Consider the following 21,222-nt stretch of genomic DNA (forward strand, 5'->3'; position numbering starts at 1 on the left):
TCAACATCGCTCATCATCCGGGAAATACAAATCAAAACCATGATGAGAGTCCACCTGACACCTATCAGAATGGCTAAAATGAACAACACAAGAAACAACAGGTATTAGGGAGGATGTGGAGAGAGGGAAACCTTCTTGTACTGTTGATGGGAATGTACACTGGTGCAGCTACTCGAGAGAATAGTATGGGGATTCCTCAAAAAATTAAAAGTAGAACTACCTTATGACCCAGCAATTGCACTATTAGTTATTTACCCACAGGATAAAAATACATATTCAAAGGGGCACGTGCACCCCAATGTTTATATTTATAGCAGTGTTATCAACAATAGCCAAACTATGGAGAGAACACAAATGTCTATCAACTGATGAGTGGATAAAGAAGATGCAGTATATGTAGACGATGGAATATTACTCGGCAATCAAAAAGAATGAAATCTTGCCATTTGCAACAATGTGGATGGAACTAGAGTGTATTATGAGAAGTGAAATAAGTCAGTCAAAAAAAGACAAATCCATATGATTTCACTTATATGTGGAATTTAAGAAACAAAACAGATGAACATATAGGAAGGGGGAAAAAAGAGGAGAGAGGGGAAACAAACCACAAGAGACTCTTAATGATAGAGAACGAACTGAGGGTTGATGGAGGGAGGTGAGTGGGAGATGAGCTAGATGGATGATGGGTATTAAGGAGGGCACTTGCTGGGATGAGCACTGGGTGTTGTATGTAAGTGATGAATCACTGAATTCTACTCCTGAAACCAATATTTGCACTGTATGTTAACTAAAATTTAAATGATAAATAAATAATTTTTAAAAAGATATGCATGGTAGTAAGAAATCTGGTCCACAAGACCTTTTTCTCTCTAGTGTCACACACATAAGTATTTTATATCACATGGCAAAGGGGACTTTGCAGATGTAACTGAGGTTACTAATCATTGACTTCAACATAGGGCAACTATCCTGTATCGTACGTGGGTGGGTCCACTGTAATCACAAAAATCCTTCAAAGGCAGAAGAGGAGAGTAGAAAGGAAGGCAGAAAGATTAGAAGCACAAGAAGGATTCAGTGTATGGTTGCTAGCTCTGAAGATGGAGTAGGCCACAAGTCAAGGAAGGCAAGGAGCCTTTGGGAACTGAGAATGACCCCAGCCAACAGCCAGCAAGGACACAGGGACTTCAGTCCTTTAACTGCATGGGATTCTGCCATCAATCTGAATGAACCTGGAAGCCTCCAGGTAAGAGCCCAGGTTCCCGACACTGACTGAATCTTGGCTTCATTTGACTTCATCACCTTCATTTTTACTTCAGCCTTGTGACACCCTAGGTGGATAACACAGCTGAGTAATTCTGTGCCCAGACTTCTGGCCCACAGAAACTATGGGATAATAAATGGGTGTTGTTTTAAGGCACTAATTTTATGGTAATTTGTTATAGAACCTACAGAAACCTCAGAAAACATCCAAGAAGAGATGTTAGCTAGGTCAGCTTTTAGGTAAACAAGTCTGGGACTCAACAGAGAAGTCAAAGGTTAGAGATACAAAGGTGAGTGTCAAATGCATGGTACTTAAGAGCTGGATGAGATGCCCCTAAGGTAAACATGCAGAAAGAAAAGAAGAGGGTTTAGAAATGGGGCAGGAGACATCAATAGGGAGACTGAGTGAGATATTACACAGGTGAGTTTCAAGAAAGAGGGAATGGTCAACTGTGATCAAAGCTGGTGACAGGCCCCATAAGATGAAGGCAGAAAAGTGACCATTGGCTTGGCAATATGGAGACTCCTGGTGATTCTGAAAAGCACAGGTTCAGTGGCATGATAGGGAGGATGCCCAGTGGAACAGGTAGAACAGGATACAAGAGGAAACAGGCAGGCAGATAACTGGAGAGATTTTGCTTAGGAACGCAAAGGAAAAGGACTGTGGACTGAGGATGGAAGGAAAAGTCAAAAGGAAAAAAATACCAAGGAGTGCTTTCGTGCTAATGGAAATGAAGCAGTAGAGAGGGGGAAACGGATTATGTGCAGCAATGAAAGCTACAGGGAAAGCATGAAGGGATGGGATTCAAAGCATGGCAGAGGGGTTAAACTGAGAGTACTTAGTTGCAACTTTTTCTTCTGCCAAGTTTAACTGCTTTGGTTGCAGGAAAGGTGAATAGTTATTGTTATTTAAAATGTTATTAAAACAAAAATTATTGCCAAGTGTCTTCTTCCTGCTATAGCCAAACACAGCTTATTCACTCTAAACCTCAGAAGGATCACCTTAGAAGGCTGTCTCACTAGTCTTGATAAACTAAAATGTTCTCCCTCGTATGCCCCTGTTCCAGTGGTGAGCAGAAAGGGAAAGAAACTGTCCCACTACTTTACAGCACTATCATAATGCTGTGTGGTGCCACCTCCATGTGTTTTCCAAGTATGGTAGGCTCTTTACCTTGTGAACTTTTCTTTTTTTTAAATCTGTTTGAGAAGGATCTGATTCTCCCCTATGCATGCACGCGCGCGCGCACACACACACACACACACACACACACAATAATCTGTTATTAACTGCTGAAGGTATCATATATCTTCTCTTTCTTTCTTATAATAGGATTTATTTTATTTATTTTTCTTTTGGGGGAGAGAGAGAGTACATGCACGCAAGTGGGGGAGGGGCAGAGGGAGAGGGAGGGAGAAAATCTCAAGCAGGCTCCATGCCCAGCACAGAGCCTGACATGGGGCTCAATCCCACAACTGTGAGATTATGACCTGGGGTGAAGTCAAGAGTTGGACATTTAACCGGCAGCTTAACCATTTCACCGGCCACTTAACTGACTGAGCCACCCACCCTCTTATAATAGGATTTAAATTCAACAAGCTTCAGCAAAAAAATTCAGCTTACCAAAGTAAATGTAAAAAAAAAAAATTTTTTTTAGAAGGAGCTTATCAAGGTCCTTCAGACAGTTATAATTATAAAGCTCTTCCTAACACTTGAAGGGAGTATCTAGGTATCTCTTCTTTCCTTATTGGCATCCTCCAACTGCTGATGTAACCAGCTATGTTGGAAACCAAAGGTACTTCTTAAAGACAAAGCTCAGAGCATGCTAATATGTGAAGCTTCAGAACAATTTTTAAAATGAGCCTGAAAGAGACTCAGGTGGGTTGCCCATATAGCATCAATCTGTCTACACAAACCAACAATAAAATTCCTAACAACCTAGGGCAACAAATAAACAAATGGGACTACATCAAACTAAAAAGCTTTTGCACAGTGAAGGAAACCATCAACAAATGAAAAGATAATCTACTGAATGGGAGAAGATATCTGCAAATGATATACCCAATAAGGGGATAATATTCAAAATATATAAAGAATATAAAAAAACAAAACAAAACAATTGATTAAAAACAATCAAACAATCGGGGCACCTGGGTGGCTCAGTCGGTTAAGTGCCCAACTCTTGATCTCAGCTCAGGTCATGATCTCATGGTTTGTGAGTCTGAACCCCGCACTGGGCTCTGTGCTGATAGCGTGGAGCCTGCTTGGGATTCTCTCTCTCCACCCTCCTTCCCCATCTCTCTCTCTGCGCCTACTTCACTTGTTCTCTATCTCTCAAAATAAATAAATAAACTGAAAAAAAAAACTGATTAAAAAATGGGCAGAGGACCGGAAGAGAAACTTCTCCAAAGAAGGCATATAGATGGCCAAGAGACACATGAAAAGACACTCAACATCACTAATCACCAGGGAATGCAAATAAAAACCACAATGAAGTATCACTTCACATCTGTCAGAATGGCTATTATCAAAAAGACAACAAGTAACAAGTGTTGGCCAGGAATCAGAGAAAAGGGAATCCTTGTGCACTGTTAGTGTGAATGTAAAATGGTGCAGCCACTGTGGAAAACAGTGCAAAGGTTCCTCAGAAAATTAAAACAAGAACTACCATATGATTTGGCAATTCCACTTGTAGGTATTTATTCAAAGAAAACAAAAACACTGATTCAAAAAGACGCACCCCTATGTTCACTGGAGCATTACATACAATAGCCAAGATAGTGAAGTTGAGCTTTCTTTCATATGTTTGGAATCCATTGCATTTTTTTCCCTACGAACCGTACATTTCATTTGCCTATTTTTTTCTCTTAAACTGTTGGTCTCTTTATTTTGGCTTATTACATCTAAAGGAAATACTGGCTCTTTATATCTAAAGAAAATTAGCATTTGATGGTAGGTTTCAAAATTCTCCATAGCTTATCTTTTGACTTAATTTGCTGTTTGTCTGTCTACATAAATTTTTTTGGTAATGAGAGGAAAAAAATTCCTAACAACTTAATTTCAAGCATCTTCCTGCCCACCCCAGAGGAATAATGTAAGGAAGTTAAGTTTTGTAAAGTTATCTTGAGTGCTTTAAAGAGAATGGTTCTATAAATATATTGTCCTAAATTAATATCCACTGTATTTTTAAAATAAGTTGTACACCCCAACGACACCATGCTTCTCAAAATAAAGTCTGTTTTAGCCACATTATTCATAAAATAATTGCTTTCATAGTAGTTCTTCTCGCAGTTGTGGACAATTTTGTCTTATCTTTCCACGACCATTTTCTATCTTCTAATAGTACTCCTTGCTTTTTAAATAATGTACAGCTACACATTCATTCTCTCTGTCCCCCAGTCTTATTAAAAAACACTTTACTTGGTCCTTATATATCAATAATCATTCCCATCATAGGGACAATGATAACAGAGTACAGAAGAGTGGATGCTCTCTTTCCATCAGAACAGTTTTCAACCTTTTCCATGGTAACCCACCCCCAGAGAGATAGGAACATATTGGCACACTACTTACACGAGTGTTACAGGTTGAAATGTGTCCCCCCAAAAGATATGGTAAAGTCGTAAGCCCTGGGGCCTGTGAATGTGACCTTATTCGGAAGTTGAGTCTTTGCAGATATGATCCAGTTAAGATGCAGTCACTCTAGGGGCACCTAGGTGGCTCAGTTGGTTAAGTGACCTTCTTTGGCTCAGGTCATGATCTCATGGCTTGTGAGTTCGAGCCCCGCGTGGGGCTCTGTGCTGACAGCTCAGAGCCTGGAGCCTGCTTTGGATTCTGTGTCTCCCTCTCTCTCTGCCCCTCCCCCACTCACACTCTGTCTCTCTCTCAAAAATAAACATTAAAAAAATTAAAAAAAAAAAAAAGACACAGTCACTCTAGAGTAGGGCAGCCCATAATCCACTATGACTAATGTCCTTACATGAAGAGAGGGACTCACAGGGAAAGTGCCATGAAGACACAGACACAAGGGGAAAATGTCAGGCAAAGTCAGAGGCAGAAATTAAAGTGCCGTACTTGCAAGCCACGGATCACCAGCAATCATCAGAAGCTAAGAAGCAAGTTAGGATTCTCCCCTGGAGCCTTCAGGGAGAAGGAGCACGGCCCTGCTCATACCCTGATTTTGGACTTCTAGCCTCCAGAACTGTGAGACAACAAATCTATTGTTGAGCACCTTCAAAGTGAGATTCTATTTTATTTAAACTTTCAAAATGTTTAATTTTGATTTCACTTAGCCAGATTGCTTAAAAAAGGAAAATGCATAAGAAGAAAAATGCACATCAGGTAAAGTTGTAGAAATGCTTATTATTCCAGAATTACCTGAAAAAGCATTGCTGTAATATCTAGACAGGGTCTGCATGATGTCTTTTGAGTGCTGGGTCCATGGTGCTATCTTTCTGTAGGTTTTGACACGGTGAACAAGTTGAGAACCACCATACTGAAGGGACAGGGTATCCCCATGATCTTCATAGAGTTCCTCAAATAACCTAAACCAAAGAAAAACAAACATTAAAAAATTTTACTGAAAGCGTTACACACGCTCTTCACTTAGCCACCTTTGAATTCCTAAAAGCCTTTCAAGTAGACTCTTGATGATAAACGTACGTGCAAAATATACACTATAGTAATAATCTAAAAAGTAACAAAATCAAAGAAAACACTGAAAAGGAAGTAAGGGCACCAAAAACGTAACCCACCAAAGCCAGACCACGGTGGTTCTAACCTTATTGAAAGACTTCTAACATTTTTCATCTTTCTAATTGATTTTTCAGATCAATTTATCTCCCACAACAGAATTTTCTGCCTTTCTGGGACAGACAAACCATATTCTTTCCTAAAAACATGTTTGAAACTCGTATTTCTTCACGTGCCTGTTAAGATTTTCAGTGCAGCGGTATCTGTGGATTTGGCCATTTGGAAGCTGATCTCTTTGCTCAACAGAGCCTTTATGACTCCATCAGATGACCGATAACAACCATCATTGTATTTTCAAGAAACAGCACTTCACGCAGTGCCATGGATCCAATGGGCAGTGAAGACACAGTAATCCTTAATGAAGAATCAATCTTTTATATGCCTTATATTTTTAATTCCAAATGTACGAAGTCACATTACTTTTTCTTTCTAATGCAGTCTGAATTTATTTTTTTTTAAAACCACTAGTCTGTATTTATCTAAAGCAGTTTGGATTTATCTAAAGAGCATAGTGTTTACTGATAATTAACACCAACAAAAAATAAAAACCATGGCAATAACACACAGGTCTTTAATAAAAATATTTATTACAGAATTAATTTGAATAGTTTTAGCAACATAATTTTTGAGAAGCTAAATGAAGAAACAAGTTCATAGAATTCCTTATTACTAATCAGTTTTGCTTTCTGTCATTACCAGCACTCAAAAGGCAGAAAAGAAGATTTACCTAACTGCATCTGTATCAAACTGTAGATTAGGCTTGTCGATCAGTCCCAAGGAGTACAGCTGATAAGCCAAAGCACATTTTCCCACCATAAACTGTGCCGTGTTGGTGCGGTCTAAACAGTCCACACAGTTGGTTCGAAGAACACCAGTCTAAAGAGAAATACCTTAAGATTTTCCAACCATTATTCAGTGACCAAAACTGCTTCTATACCACTTTAGATTTCTTTTCTTAAAAAACAGAAGAAAAGCTGTAGGCAGGGTATTATTCCTGCACAAATAATGAAGAACATTATAAAAGGTTACATTTGCTGCTCACTTAATATTGCTGCAATGGCATTGCTATACCTTCTAGTCTATATTTGAATTTTCTTTTTGAGTTTAAGATAAAACAGATAACTAACATTTTCCACATGTACCGATTAGTAAAATATGTTGCTTTTTCCCTGATAGATCTCTTTTATTGTAGAAACCAAATATTCAGTGGTTGGGGCCTTATTTTTATTAAAGCATGATTAATATATATGGTGATTGTATCTGGGTCATTTTCCAAAGTGATTCGAATTTATTCTTTTCCCATTTGTTTATGTTTCAATTTCCAATAATAAAAATTATAATGTTTAAGAAAAAATCCACAGGCCATTATTATTTTAGTTGCACATCATTTGTAAGAGTTAAACACTAGCAGTAAGGCTTTTAAAAATCCTGATTAATAATTTGGCATTAAATAAGAAGTATATCTCTCTCCACAACTACTTTCAGAAAACATCATGCACTGCGAATACAGATTCTATTCACTATTAATATAATATCTATACCTGCAGGCGACCAGTGGGAATCACACATCCTCCTAGTTCATTCCACCTGTGTTTAAAAATAGATGCTTTAAAAAAATTTTAATAGCATAATCTATATTCATTTTTGGTACTAGCTCTTTATAAAGAATCAAAGTAATAGGGCTGAATGCACCAGAATGACCAGCTGATTCTGCTTACTTTCATTCTTTCTGGAAAGTGAATATGCAAATAACCAAGATGGAATGCTATCCACGCTCTCCCTCCTCACGGAGAACACAGGGAAACCCAGGAAAGAAGCAACTTAACTTGCCCCAGTGTCGCACAACTCAGGCATTTATCACCTATGTTCAACCAAAATCCCTGTTGCATTAATTTAAGCCTATTTCCTCTTTGGTCTCTACAGACATGAATAGTAATTGCAGGGGATCTTTCTAATAAAATCTTCCAAGCCTTATCCTCCTTCCCTCAGTGTTAAGATTCTCCACCTCCTCTAGCTTTATTTCATGGAGTTTTGTTGCATACCTTTGGTTGTTTTTGCAGACTTCCTTATTATTTTCCCTCCTTCTTATTTTCTCCATGTGCTAATGAATGCCTGGGGGTATGTTCTAAGTACTATATAATGAAATTGCTATTTTATTTTAATTATTTAAAATATTTTAATTACTTAAAGCATTTTAATTTCTTAAGATATTTTAATTATTTAAAAAACAATTTTAAGTTTGAGAGAGACAGAGACAGTGTGACGGGGGGAGGGGCAGAGAGAGAGAGGTAGAGAGAGAGAGTCCCAAGCAGGCTCTACACTGTTGAGCCCGGACGTGGGGCTAAAACTCATGAAACCATGAGATTGTAACCTGAGTCAAAACCAAGAGTCGGACATTTCACCAACTGAGCCACCCGGGGACCCCCAAGATATTTTAATTATTTAAAAGAAGGTGCAGTACAGAAAAGAGTTAACAGGTCTGACTGCTTTCCTCAGAAAGGCCTGCTAACACAGTTGGTCCTTGGCTGGCATCTGGGAACTTGTGTTCCCATTCCCCGACAGACAAGAGTGCCTCACTGTACCTAAACTGTCTGTAGAGACAATATGGTTTTGCTGAACAACCTCTTTCCTTAAGGGAGTCAGGAATTTTGGTATGTGTCAAGCAAAGCTGTCTAGGGGACCAGCCTCCAATAAAACACCCTGACGCTGAGTATTTAATAATCTTCTCTGATTGGCAACATTTCACACATGCTGTGACAACAGGTTGCAGGGGGAGTTAAGCATGTTCTGTGCGACTCCATTAAGAGAGAACTTTGAAAGTTTCACCTATTTCCTCCAGACTTTGCCACATATGCCTTTTCCCTTTGCGAATTTTGCTTTGTATCTTTTGACATTAATAAATCACAGCCATGAGTACAACAATATGCTGAATGCTTAGATGTTTCCTCATGAATCAAGGATCCTGGGGATGGTCTTAAGGACCACCGTCACAGATATCCCAAAATTCAAACTATAACAAAAGGATGCTTTCTTTTATTATTTGTCTATTTATTTTTGAGGGAGAGAGAGACAGACACAGAGAGACAGAGTGTGACCGGGGAGGGACAGAGAGAGAGAGACACACACACAGAATTGGAAGTAGGCTGCAGGATCTGAGCTGTCAGCACAGAGCCCAACACGGGGTTCAAACTCACTCACGAACTGTGAGATCATGACCTAAGCCAAAGTTGGACACTTAACTGACTGAGCCACCCAGGCGCCCCAGAAAAGGATGATTTCTAAAGATATACACACGACAGTTGGTTTTCGCTCTGTGCGGTTTTTTGGTTTTTACCATTATAATTAACTTTGTTAGCTGAAAATAAAATGCTGGGAAGGTATAACATTAGTTCATTAAAAGACACATAAAACAGGATCCTTGATCTGAAGAAGCTCACAAAGTAGTAATGAAGAAAGGTTTGTGAACAATAACTATAATACAGTGATAAACATGATTTTCATAAAAATGTCATAGGAAAAAATTTACATTTCATAAATGTATTTAGTCTATGGAAAAAAATTCCTGCCCTTAATGCTGAAAAATAGAATTCATTGCAGAAAATTTTACTTGGCAGCAACATCTGATGTAATGTTTATTCCATGAATAAGAGATATTCTGTGGCTTCCATCAGAAGTCTATACAACCGCCAGAGGAAATCCCATGCTGATAGTGAAAGTTCATTCCACAATCACATGAGCAGCTTGTCTTGTCTCCCCAAAGAAATAAATTCATCCCTCTTTCAAGTAATACAAACTGCTCATATTTACAATATTTTTATCCACAAGAGCAAAATTCTTGATTTAAGTTTTTACACCATACATACTTTTCATCTGGCCGCAAAATGCTACAGTAAGAATCAGGGCGGTTTACAAAGAACCCAGTTTTCTTCACCACACTTTCTGCAATCACATTCAGTCGATCAAGAACATTACACAGCTTGCTGAGGAGAGAAGGAAGAATGAGAAAAGTGAGACAAGTCTAATGTATACTTATCTTTACATCAGAAGCAAATAAAGTCTACAGTAATGACAGGGATTTAAGGTTTTCTTTAAATATGAAATTTATTGTCAAATTGGTTTCCATACAACACCCAGTGCTCATCCCAACAGGTGCCCTCCTCAATACCCATCACCCACCCTCCCCTCCCTCCCACCCCCCCATCAACCCTCAGTTTGTTCTCAGTTTTTAAGAGTCTCTTATGGTTTGGCTCCCTCCCTAACTTTTTTTTTTTCTTCCCCTCTCCCATGGTCTTCTGTCAACTGATGAATGGATAAAGAAATTGTGGTTTATATACACAATGGAATACTACTTGGCAATGAGAAAGAATGAAATATGGCCTTTTGTAGCAATGTGGATGGATCTGGAGAGTGTTGTGCTACGTGAAGTAAGTCATAAAGAGAAAGGCAGATACCATATGTTTTCACTCTTATGTGGATCCTGGGATTTAAGTTTTAAAATGTCCGGTTTGCATTCAACAGGAACATTGTAACAATTAATTTCTGCAATATAATGTGTGTTCAATAACTAGCAAGATTTGGTGCAAGAGACATGAAGGGCCTGTATCAACTCTTGGCAAGCCTTAATCTTGGCACATTACATCCCCAGGAGAGCTTCTCCCAAAGCCTTTCACTACTTAAGAGTCAAATCAGTCAAGTCAATACGCATTCATAAAATGTGAGCAGAATACAATGCACAGTGCGGGTGGCAGGGGAAGAAAACACTGGAAAATAAATATGAATGGTGCCAACCTGTGATCAGTCTTAGACTCTAGGAAAATGTGTGCGTATTTGTGTGTGTGTGTGTGTGTGTGTGTGTGCGCGCGCGCATGGGTATCTAACCACACGAAATGAGTTAGAAAAAAGTACAATGAGTTAAAGTACAAAACAATACGGTAACATTAAAAAAATGAACAACACCTCAGAATGAACTTAGTGTTAATATGAACGCCTAGTAAATGAGTAAAAGGACAATGTAAGGTTAAGGAAAGAAAGTTCCTTGGATGACCAGAGTTTTGAGTCAGGTCCTTGACAGGTAAAGGAGAGGTAGGAATGCACCCCAGGGAGGTGGGGGTCAAACCACAGAAGAAAAGGCTCAGGAATGGGATCCTGGCTACCACCCTGGAGGCTGGGCATGCAGTTTCATCTTCTAGGAAGAGAACAGCCCGGGTATAAAGAAAAAGTTACTACATTCTGGAATGGGGCTTTAACACTACACTAAGAGTTTGGATTGCCTATGAACAGTCAGGAGTCACTACAGGTTCATCCACAAGCCAGATCTGCCAAAAGTGGTATCTGAGAAGGTGACCAAATGGGGACAAGATGAAACAGGGCACAGTGAAACTAATGGCTGTAAGGGAAAGCGTGGAGCAGAGATGTCCTGAAGTGACTAGTTACTTAAAAGAGAATGTGCAGGTGGTATCGGTGGTGGGCAAAGAAAAGAGTTTGGTCAATTAATTTAAGCACTCAAATTATACATCAGCACCAAAACAGCCCCTCAGTGGGTTCATGAAGGAAATTAAAAGAGAACGTTTACTTTACCATGGAGAGCAGCTTCCGGCTACTTTATGTCACAAGAAAAGGAAAATATCAGAACCAAACATATGGACATCTACTCACCTCTTGGTGTACTTGGCCATATCCCAAGGAATATAAATAATGGTGTGCTCAGGAGGCAAAAACTGGTTGAGGTACGTCACAGCAGCTACAAGTTCTTCACTCAGAATTCTCTCATGCTTTCTTTTCTCTCGTTCCTTTATCAAAAATGAAACATTTTCAGGGTTCTAGTTACCTTAAGTCAGAGGAAGAGACTTTCAACATTTTTACTTTTCAGCTAAGGCAAGAAGCCTAAGTCTTAAATATACTGGAAAAAAAAAAGCCTAAAATAAAAATAATATAAATTCAAAGAAATAAATACTTCATTGAAGTCAACAGATAATTAGCTTCAAAAATTCAAGGAGATGAGATTTCTTTTTAATAACCTCCTGCAGCTTCAAGAAGCTCGGTTCACCCTCCCAGGCCTCGTCTCGACCCTCCACACCCCACTCTGTCAGAAAAGAACTCCCCAAGGACCAAAAGAACGAAACCCTGAACTCCAGCCCGCTAAGGACAAGACAGAAATCCACTAGGTCTGGATGGATAATCTCTAAACTGGCTGAGAGTGTTTTGCAGCCTACATGTGTTTCTAAATTTGACTCTTAAACACCCTGTGAGGTAGCCAAGCGAGGCACTTTCTCCCCTTTCAACACTGTGGTTGAACTGAAGTTGAGAGGTGTTCATGGATCAAATCTTACCTTCTGCCTCCCTGCCTGCTGTACCTCCTTACATATTACATGCCTCTCATTTAAGAGACATTAATGCAGGGGCGCCTGGGGGGCTCAATCGGTTAAGCATCCGACTTCAGCTCAGGTCGTGATCTCGCGGTTCATGGGTTCGAGCCCCACGTCAGGCTCTGTGCTGACAGCTCAGAGCCTGGAGCCTGCTTCAGATGCTGTGTCTCCCTCTCTCTCTCTCTGCCCCTCTCCCACTTGCTCTCTCTCTCTGTCTCTCTCTCTCTCTCTCCTAAAAAATAAACATTAAAAATTTTTTTTAAAAAAAAGGAGAGAGGCTAGTGTGTTCCAGTACAGCTCTGTGGCTAGAATGCTGGCTCAGCTGCCTGCTAGCCACATCGCCTTGGGCAAGGTTCTCACCTTTCCAGGGCCTCTATTTCTTCATCTATAAAATGGGGTAACAATAGTATCTCCCTTACAGCGATAATGTGAGGTTTAAAAGAGATAAAACACAATAATCTCTTATCAGAGTAACTGTCTGTGAGAACTATTAATAACAATCAGCCATTTTTATTGTTATCCTGATCAGGACTTCACTTAGAAACGAAGAAAAACAATTCAGTGACAGTGACACCAACATGGTGTTGAGGCACTATCGCTGGCATCAAAATGGGTCTCTGCTGTTTTCAGTCATGGTATTAGTTATTAATTGTCATGAATGTAATTAGATAGCCACTGTGGAAACAAAAAGGGTATCTCTTCTGCACAGCTGAATAAGTCAAATGGAGGAATTAGAAAAGAGTTGATTAAGAACAGTGTTAAATCAGTTTAGGATGAACATGTATTTAGCTGTTTACATCCGAGAAAATTAAATTATGTATCTGGAATTTTTCTCAAAAGCACTTTGAATCAACTAGGGAAACAAAACCTTTCTGAAATTTTTTGATCAAATCTGACATTTTATGAGAGGGAGAGAAAAGGTTATTTAATCAACCTTAGATCATCTCCACGTAAAAAGAATCTGCTTTATGCCTTGTCTGTCCATCATGGATTAGTGGTAGTGGGTTTAGTCAACCTCCTTTGGGTCGCAGAGTCCTATTACAACCAGATGAAAACGTCACAAATGCAAGTGATTTTAAGTATCACTTCAAGAAGTCAGAGACTCCCCCACTGCCTGTCACCCACGGCCCCAGACTAAACACGTTCAGTGCTTGATTCCAGGTTGACTTCCTATTGATTCCCCAGTAGTGGTACTGACCGTGCATGGATTGCTACAAAATGTCAACCAGCATCTCAAACTTCCACAACTAGGGAAGGTGGGGTAGGGGTGGGATTACAACACAGGATAAAAAAGAAAAGAAATCAAGAAAAGCATTACATTTTAGTGACTTCATACAGAGGCAGAATAAAGAGTGAACATCCTGGGGTGCCTGGGTGGCTGACTCTTGATTTCAGCTCAGGTCATGATCTCATGGGTTCATGGGATTGAACCCCACATCGGGTTCTGTGCTGACAGTGCAGAACCTGCTTGGGATTCTCTCTCCCCCTCTCTCTCTCTGCCCCTCCCCTGTGCACACGCTCTTTTTCTCTCTCTAAATAAATAAATAAACTTTAAAAAAAAAGTGAATATCCTTCAGTATCATTCAATACACACAAATGCATTCTTTGACTCTAATCACAAATTAGTACTTTTCCCAAGTGAACTGAATAAACATCTTCTTTTAACGTATGAATAAAATAACTAATGGCAAAAACAACAAAAAACTTTTTTCTATTCCACAAAATAGCGACTTAATCTCCAAACTATTTTCTACTTATCTCTAATTATTGCCAGGATTTTTAGGACAATGGAATGATGAACCAGTACAATTTTTTAAGTCCCCTGATTAACCTTTAAATATTAACAAATATGTTTTGTTAATAAATGTACATTTGAGAAACCTGGGTAAGCACACTTTACAATCACATGTATCGGATGTTATTTTTGAATCTGCATATTGAATACAGAATTACTTCAAACATCATAGACTGAATGTCCATTTAGCCATAGCTTCTAACCATATTGTACGGACTTTGTATACCATGAAGAAGAGCCAGCGTTCCCTATTTTGGTGAATGGCATCACCATCCATCCACCTGAGTAACCAGAAGCCCAGGGAGCAAACCTGACATCTCCCTCTCCCTCATCTCAAATCTAGCCCATCACCGAGTCTACTGCTTCCATACACTTCTCCTCAGCTCTACCATACCACCCTGGTTTAAACCAGGGTCACCCCTTTTCTGGATAATTAGAATAACCTCCTATGTGGTCTTCCAACATATTCTTTAACCTTGTGCCAATCTACATGTTCCCTTTGTTGAGGTCAGGATGACCTTTTCAAAATATAAATCAGACCACAATCCTCGCAATCATGCAAAACCTTCAATGGTTTTCCATTACACTCCCAGGATAAAGACCACACTCATCAACACACCCTACAATGCTCTGCATGGTCTGGCCAGAACTACCTCTTCAGCCTCGTCTCACAACAGGCTCTCTGGTCCTCATCAGCAAGGCCCCTGCCATAAGGCCTTCCCTTCCTCAAAGGTACCATATCTGACCCAGGGCCGTGGTACCTGCTGTTCTGAGTTGAATATTACTCCCTCTCTTCTTGGCCTAGTTAATGCCTCTTCCTTCAGTCTGTGCTGACTCATCATCTCCTTGGGGGAAACTTCTCTTCCATTATAAGCTCTCATAGCACCGTTTAGCCTGTCTCGGTACCTCTGCATTACTTCACCATCTCCTCCATTAGACTACTAGCTCTGTGAAGGCAGGAATTGTTTCTGTGACTGCCTTGGCACAAAGGAAACCTTCAAGAATACTTGTTAAATAATGAACTAAATGGACACAGGATTCCTTGGTGTCGATTAAATTAACATTTCTTAATCAACCTCTCAGAATAACCTCAGACACTACTAAGTTGTTGGCCACTGCTGTGACCATAACAAAACCCTTGCTCTTCATGCTTTCGGTGTCTTCGTGGCTGTGGACTGAGATTCTTTCAATGCAACAGATATAGATACAATTTATTACCTGCTCTCCCTGCTCTCCATCGTAGGCTAATGACCTGAGTGCCTACTTATATACACGAGGTATGTTGCCCAGACACCTCTCACAAGGAAACACAGAACTGTAAGGCCATGCCACCACTTTGTCCACCTGGTTCTTGAACCACAGTAGTACCCCAATTTCTGAATCTAGCCTTTAGACCTTACTACTACATATTAGCTTTCCTAAGAGATCTCTGGATTGTCTAGGGAATGGGGTGTATCAAGACTAGCCTGTGACTGTGTGATCTCCATGCTTCCTTCTCCAATCTGTCCTGGAAACTCAGAAGACGGACAGACAGCACCACCCTCTTCCCTTGAAGACATACTGCTGATTCTCCCAGTTACCCAGGGAAGAGGCCACACAGAATCTAAGGCCAAAGGACAATGCCTTCGACAATCAGACACAGTGCTCTGTCACAACACAGAAAGTCTATAAAGCAAGCTTGTTAAACCCCTTTGTGCCAAGGAAAGATTTTTCTGGTGTGACTGAATTTCCTAAGCAAACAGATGAGCACGCCATACCTTCACTAAATTCAAGATGATGATGGGGGAGCCAAACCTTTGAAGCATCTGGTCAAAGTGAAGGGCAGCCACATGTGCAAATGGATCTGCCTGATCCACTGAGGGGGATAAAAAGGATGAATAAATAAATACCAAAATAAAAATTATAAAGCAAGAATAAAGACGCATAGGGCTTGGTTTTGTTTTTTAATGTTTAAAAAATGCAATACAACTAGTAGTTTCAATTAATTAATTCAATTAATATAGTAGTTTCACTTCCCAAATTCCTCTTGAGCTTATCAGACCCTCCTTCTACACGTATTTATTGAATTTGACTGATTCTTACATTTCTGAAGTAAAATACAATTTACTAGCAGCCAAAATTAAAGAAAACTTATAAAGTTATTGAATAAAATAACAGATGTCCTTCTTCTAAATTCTCTACCTTCCAGTAGCAAAACTTGGTTAAAATCTAAGAATTTATGAGATTTCTGTTCGTCATCTCTAACTGTGGGTTAAAAAAAGGGTTACTATTAAAAAGATTGTTCCACGTACACGTAATAGGTGGTTTAGGCATCATAGTTGAAATGTCCTGAGACCAGTATAAAGGCACTGATCCTCTGACTTGTACATAAGAAGAATAACTCCCTGCAGTAAAAGACATCACAGAAGCATCGCAGAGTATTTGTTCAGTCTCCACTTCATTTGCAACATCTCCCTGGAAAGAAAGGTGGCATTTAAAGATATTTTATGTTCTCAGAATTTTTTAATGGAACAAATTTCCAAGTATATAATGAAATTATAATTCCCATTTTAGAACATTTTAAAGAGGTAAATGTTGATCAATATTCAATGTGCACATTAGAAAAGGAAAGCCATTAAAATGCAACAACAAAAAAGGCAATTAAAAATAGCCGAGAATAGACTAGGAAAAAATCAAATTAAATAGCTAATAATACAAGTAGCAGACAGAGAACAGCCTGAGTGATATAAATGGCAGAGAGGGACAGAAAAGGAAAACAATTACATGAAATTATACTGGAGGTCAGCAAGACTAGCAGAATATAAAACTTTAGTTCTGAAGACCGGGGAGGAATGGAAGGGACAAAACAGTGAGATTCAAATGAAGCAAAAAAAAAAAGTTCTTGAGTTCGCTTTACTTGTAAAAGTATATAAGGATATGACGAAGAATAATTTTCATGTCTGTTTGATTATCCTTAAAATATTCAAAAGTAAGTGACATAGCAAAATTCCAATTTTTCTTAGAGCACCAGTTATAAATATTTTCATTGTGTTGATATAATTTTAAGAACAATGTTGCTATTTTTGCCCCGGATTAAAGCCCAGTGTCTCACTCAATCTGTCTACTCAAACACACATCTGCATAAGACTCAAGCTGTCTACTGCAAATGGAGATGAAACACTCAGAGGGGATTACATGACTGATGGCAGGACGGAATTTCTGTTGTGGTTATTTCTCAGGGGTGAGCTGAATAAGGAGCCTCCCTTGAGCCAACCTAAAGCAGAGGGAGTGGAATTAAGGGTTTCCATGCCTTGCTCTACTTTGTCTTCTCATCAGGGAGGCATTTCCGGGGCACCTGGGTGGCTCAGTTAGTTAAGTGCGGACTTCAGCTCAGGTCATGATCTCCCAATTCGTGGGCTCGGGCCCCATATCCGGCTCTGTGCTGACAGCTCAGAGCTTGGAGCCTGCCTCGGATTCTGTGTCTCCCTCTGTCTCTGCTCCTCCCCCACTCACACTCTGTGTGTCTTTCTCTCAAAAATGAATAAACATTAAAAAATATTTTTAAAAAAGATGCATTTCCAGCAAGTGCTCCCCTCCACTTATTCCTCAGATGGAGGAGCTTTGCTATTTTAGTCTTTACACTAAATATGCACTACATTTTGTCATATATTACTGAAATGGCTCATTGTCCACAACGTTAGACTTGTCACAACTCCTCAAGGCATTGCATAACTTGCTCTAAGATAGCTGATTTTCCAGAACATCTGTATATATTAGTCATATTTCCCAAGTTTCAGATACTCTGGGGAATTAATTATTCTCTTGATCATGTCCCAAACTAACAAATGCCATCTTCTAGAATTCCACTTTGCTTCCTCTGAAAGCAAAGCAGATGTGAAAGGTGAAAATGTCAACAGCACTGTTGCTTCTCCATCTTACCTCACAGTTTGCGCCTCTCTTGAGAAAGCGGGTCCCGGCAAACTTACTGGATCTTCTAGCTATTAGAGTGACATAGACTGGTCGTCCATAGATCAACAGCTCTTAGAAATCGAGTTAAAGCTGTCAGAGCATTCATACCGAACGGTCACACCAAACCAAGAGAATCATTATACCTTCAATATGCATTTAAACATATCTTGTCCAGAAGGTTAAACAAAACCAAAAAGCTCCACCCAAGAATAGAAATAGCATTGGGTCTAACGGTTCCTCCAAGTTATGCAGGTATTAAAGCAAAAACAGGCCTACCTAAGGAGTGGTTTCCATGAATTCTAGAGGAAACGGTAATCAGGTATAGGGTTAGTGGCCAAGGGAAGACCTCGTCTCACCTTACAACCAGCTAAAGGATGTCAACAGGTACAACTAATCCTTCCTTAGTCTTCAGAGATCATATACTTCTCAAAGAGAGCATATCTCACTTAACAGGGGGTTTAAACTATGAAGCAATGTATGATACTTAGGGGATGGATGAGTTTAATACAGTAAATGCTTAATGCTATAAATGCTACCCAAATTTGTTACCTAACTGCAAAAACTAAACACTGTGAACTGTTTAACCTCTACACAGCTTATGTCACCTTATTTAACTTTCTGAGCCTCAGTTCCATCTTCTGTAAAGTGGTGTGAGTACTAACAAAGTAACTAACTTTATTAGATGGTTGGGAGGACTAGGCTAGGTAATGTGTGTAAACCAGTGCCTGTCCTATGGCAAATGCTGAATAGATAGCAATTCCTTTTATTATAAAGACTTCCAAAATTTATTACATGCTTGATAACTAGGAAACTAGATTCATCATCTAAGCTAATGGGCTTTAAAATTATAATCCATGGTGCTATTCCTTATTCTAAAAACAAACATTTTTACTGTGCTTAATATATGCCTGGCCCTGAGTTAGCTCTTGGCAATACAAAAGTTTGGAACTACCTTTTAGAAAATGCCTTTAGAAACTGTGGCACATTCCTTTTTGCACTCTTGGTGGTGAAAACCTTGTGTTCTTTCCAGGTAGATTTCACTTTTGGAAACAGAGAAAGTAATTCGGAGCCAAATCTCATTATTCAGTGAATACACCAAGCAGATAATACTACTCACTGCTTGAAAATGATTATAAAGTAATGATTTCAAGTGTCGCACATATATCTCACTCATTCCCATTTCAAACCTCCTCTATGTCCTCAGCTAGCCTCCCTTCTTCCCTCATTTGCCATCAAGAAGGCACCACCGGCTGCCTTTAAGGCTAACCTCTCTAGATATACTCCTGGATCCCACTCCTCCCAAATGCTCTGGTGCAAGAAGGAATATTAATTAATTACATTTACCCACTTAATGGTCTCAAAACAAAAAAGTCCTTTAAAGTTTTCACTCTAGGTGTTAAAAAAAAAACCAAGGCACAAGAATGTCAACTGGAAAATAAGCTAAGTATACAAATGCCCTACATGATATCGAAAAGGGACAGGAAAAACCTAAATACCACTCCTAGAAAGTATACACTGCCTTTCTAAACCTCGTAGCATGATAGCACTTTCTTGAAAGGTTTCAACCATAGCTAGAAATTAAGGAAAAGGAAAAAAAATATTTGTAACATTAAACTCGAAATCGGCTTAACCCAAGGTTCAACCTACTTAATCTGTTACGTCCCTTCCCAATCCAGGCTTTTAGGACATTATGCCTGAACCACTGCAATCTCTTCCTAACTCATGTCCCTGTTCTAGTCTCATTTTTCTTAATCCAGCTTGAAAACAGATGTCAACTCAACCCTCCTAAGTACTCCCATCTACATTACCCTCTTGAAAAAACTTTCCAAAATTCAGGCACCAAACCCAAAATGCTTAGTCTGACCACCAAAGCAGTCTGGTGACCAGCAATCTGACTCCCCACTACCCACGACATTGTACCTCCCAGGGATTTTACATGCAGAATGAAACTACTCCCATGACCTTCTCTACCCCTACGCTCATGATGCTTCCCCCGCACCTATGTGCTCACTCCCTGCTTACTGCTAAGGTCTGACTTTTGTTTAGAGCCCAGGCCAAGCCTGCCCCATCCTCCCCACCTGTCAGTGATTCTGCTCCTCCTCTCAAATAAGAATGATACTTACTGCCTATATCCCTTACTGGGCACGCAGCATTTTCTTCCCTGTTGTTTATCCTTTTGTGTACAAAATAGACCTGTTCAAATGGACTGCATTCCTCTGTATTTCCACTACTTGGTATCATGGGCAAGTTTTCCTGCTGGATGCACAGAATGGTAAATATAATCTTATAATTCATATATGGTTTCCTACAAAATTGACACAGCATAAGTTTAATAATATATATCTTAGTTTTTTTGAAAAAGGATACTTGACTGTCCACAGAACCCATGAATAATATACAACAGCCAGTCACGATGCACAGTATTCTTAATTATATCCAGAAGTTCACCGTTCCACACATACTTCATGTAAGGCTCACTGCAGATCCCAAATACTCCTGAAAAATAAAACTTGGTATCAGAAAGATAAGGAAATGGGTCAACGCTCCACTCATTTTTGAGTTCTTAAGTTTTTAACTTCAAAATAAAATGCCTGGTTAATAGCACTGCCATTTTCAGTGGCTATAATTCACGTCATCACTCAGAACAGCACAGAACTGTGCTGATTCTGTATAAAGTAAAAGAATAAACACATTTTTCTGATTTGTGAGAGCTTTTAACCTAAGAGAAAGGAAAACAATAGGGAAATTAAGGACACATGTACAAATACATGACTAAGGCCAAGAGACAGCACTTAAGCTGGCTGGAAGCATTGCTCTGGGGTTAGGCAGCCGGGGTCCAAATACTGGCTCTGCCTCTCATCAGCAGGATGACAGGTGTGACGAAGAGCGTTACTTACTATCTCAATGCCTCTGCTTCCTCAATCGTACCTGTGTCATGTGGTTGTTGTAAAGATGAAATAAGTTGGAAATACACATAAAGTGCTTTGAACCAGACTGGTGCCTTACTGATACTTCCATAAGTGATATAGCTATTATCACATCAGGTTTTTTCTTTGTGAAGAAATTAATTTCATCAAACATGATTTCAGCATATCCAGATACAT

General features: G+C 39.4%; 1 protein-coding gene across 3 annotated transcripts in view; it reads right to left on the minus strand.

The window, feature by feature from the left end:
* Positions 1–21,222, minus strand: part of FIG4 (FIG4 phosphoinositide 5-phosphatase) — a 152,551-nt gene that overhangs the window by 91,089 nt on the left and 40,240 nt on the right. For all 3 annotated transcript variants that reach the window (XM_053222386.1, XM_015065351.3, XM_015065352.3), the window contains exons 7-15: positions 20,486–20,614; positions 18,089–18,189; positions 16,462–16,624; positions 15,928–16,025; positions 11,666–11,799; positions 9,874–9,990; positions 7,552–7,597; positions 6,738–6,886; positions 5,636–5,802 (exon numbers count right to left, since the gene is read on the minus strand). In XM_053222386.1, the coding sequence (XP_053078361.1) occupies positions 5,636–5,802; positions 6,738–6,886; positions 7,552–7,597; positions 9,874–9,990; positions 11,666–11,799; positions 15,928–16,025; positions 16,462–16,624; positions 18,089–18,189; positions 20,486–20,614 (1,104 nt within the window). The remainder of the gene's footprint in view (positions 1–5,635; positions 5,803–6,737; positions 6,887–7,551; positions 7,598–9,873; positions 9,991–11,665; positions 11,800–15,927; positions 16,026–16,461; positions 16,625–18,088; positions 18,190–20,485; positions 20,615–21,222) is intronic.

The sequence above is a fragment of the Acinonyx jubatus genome, chromosome B2 (genome assembly GCF_027475565.1).
Source record: "Acinonyx jubatus isolate Ajub_Pintada_27869175 chromosome B2, VMU_Ajub_asm_v1.0, whole genome shotgun sequence".
Lineage (NCBI taxonomy): Eukaryota > Metazoa > Chordata > Mammalia > Carnivora > Felidae > Acinonyx > Acinonyx jubatus.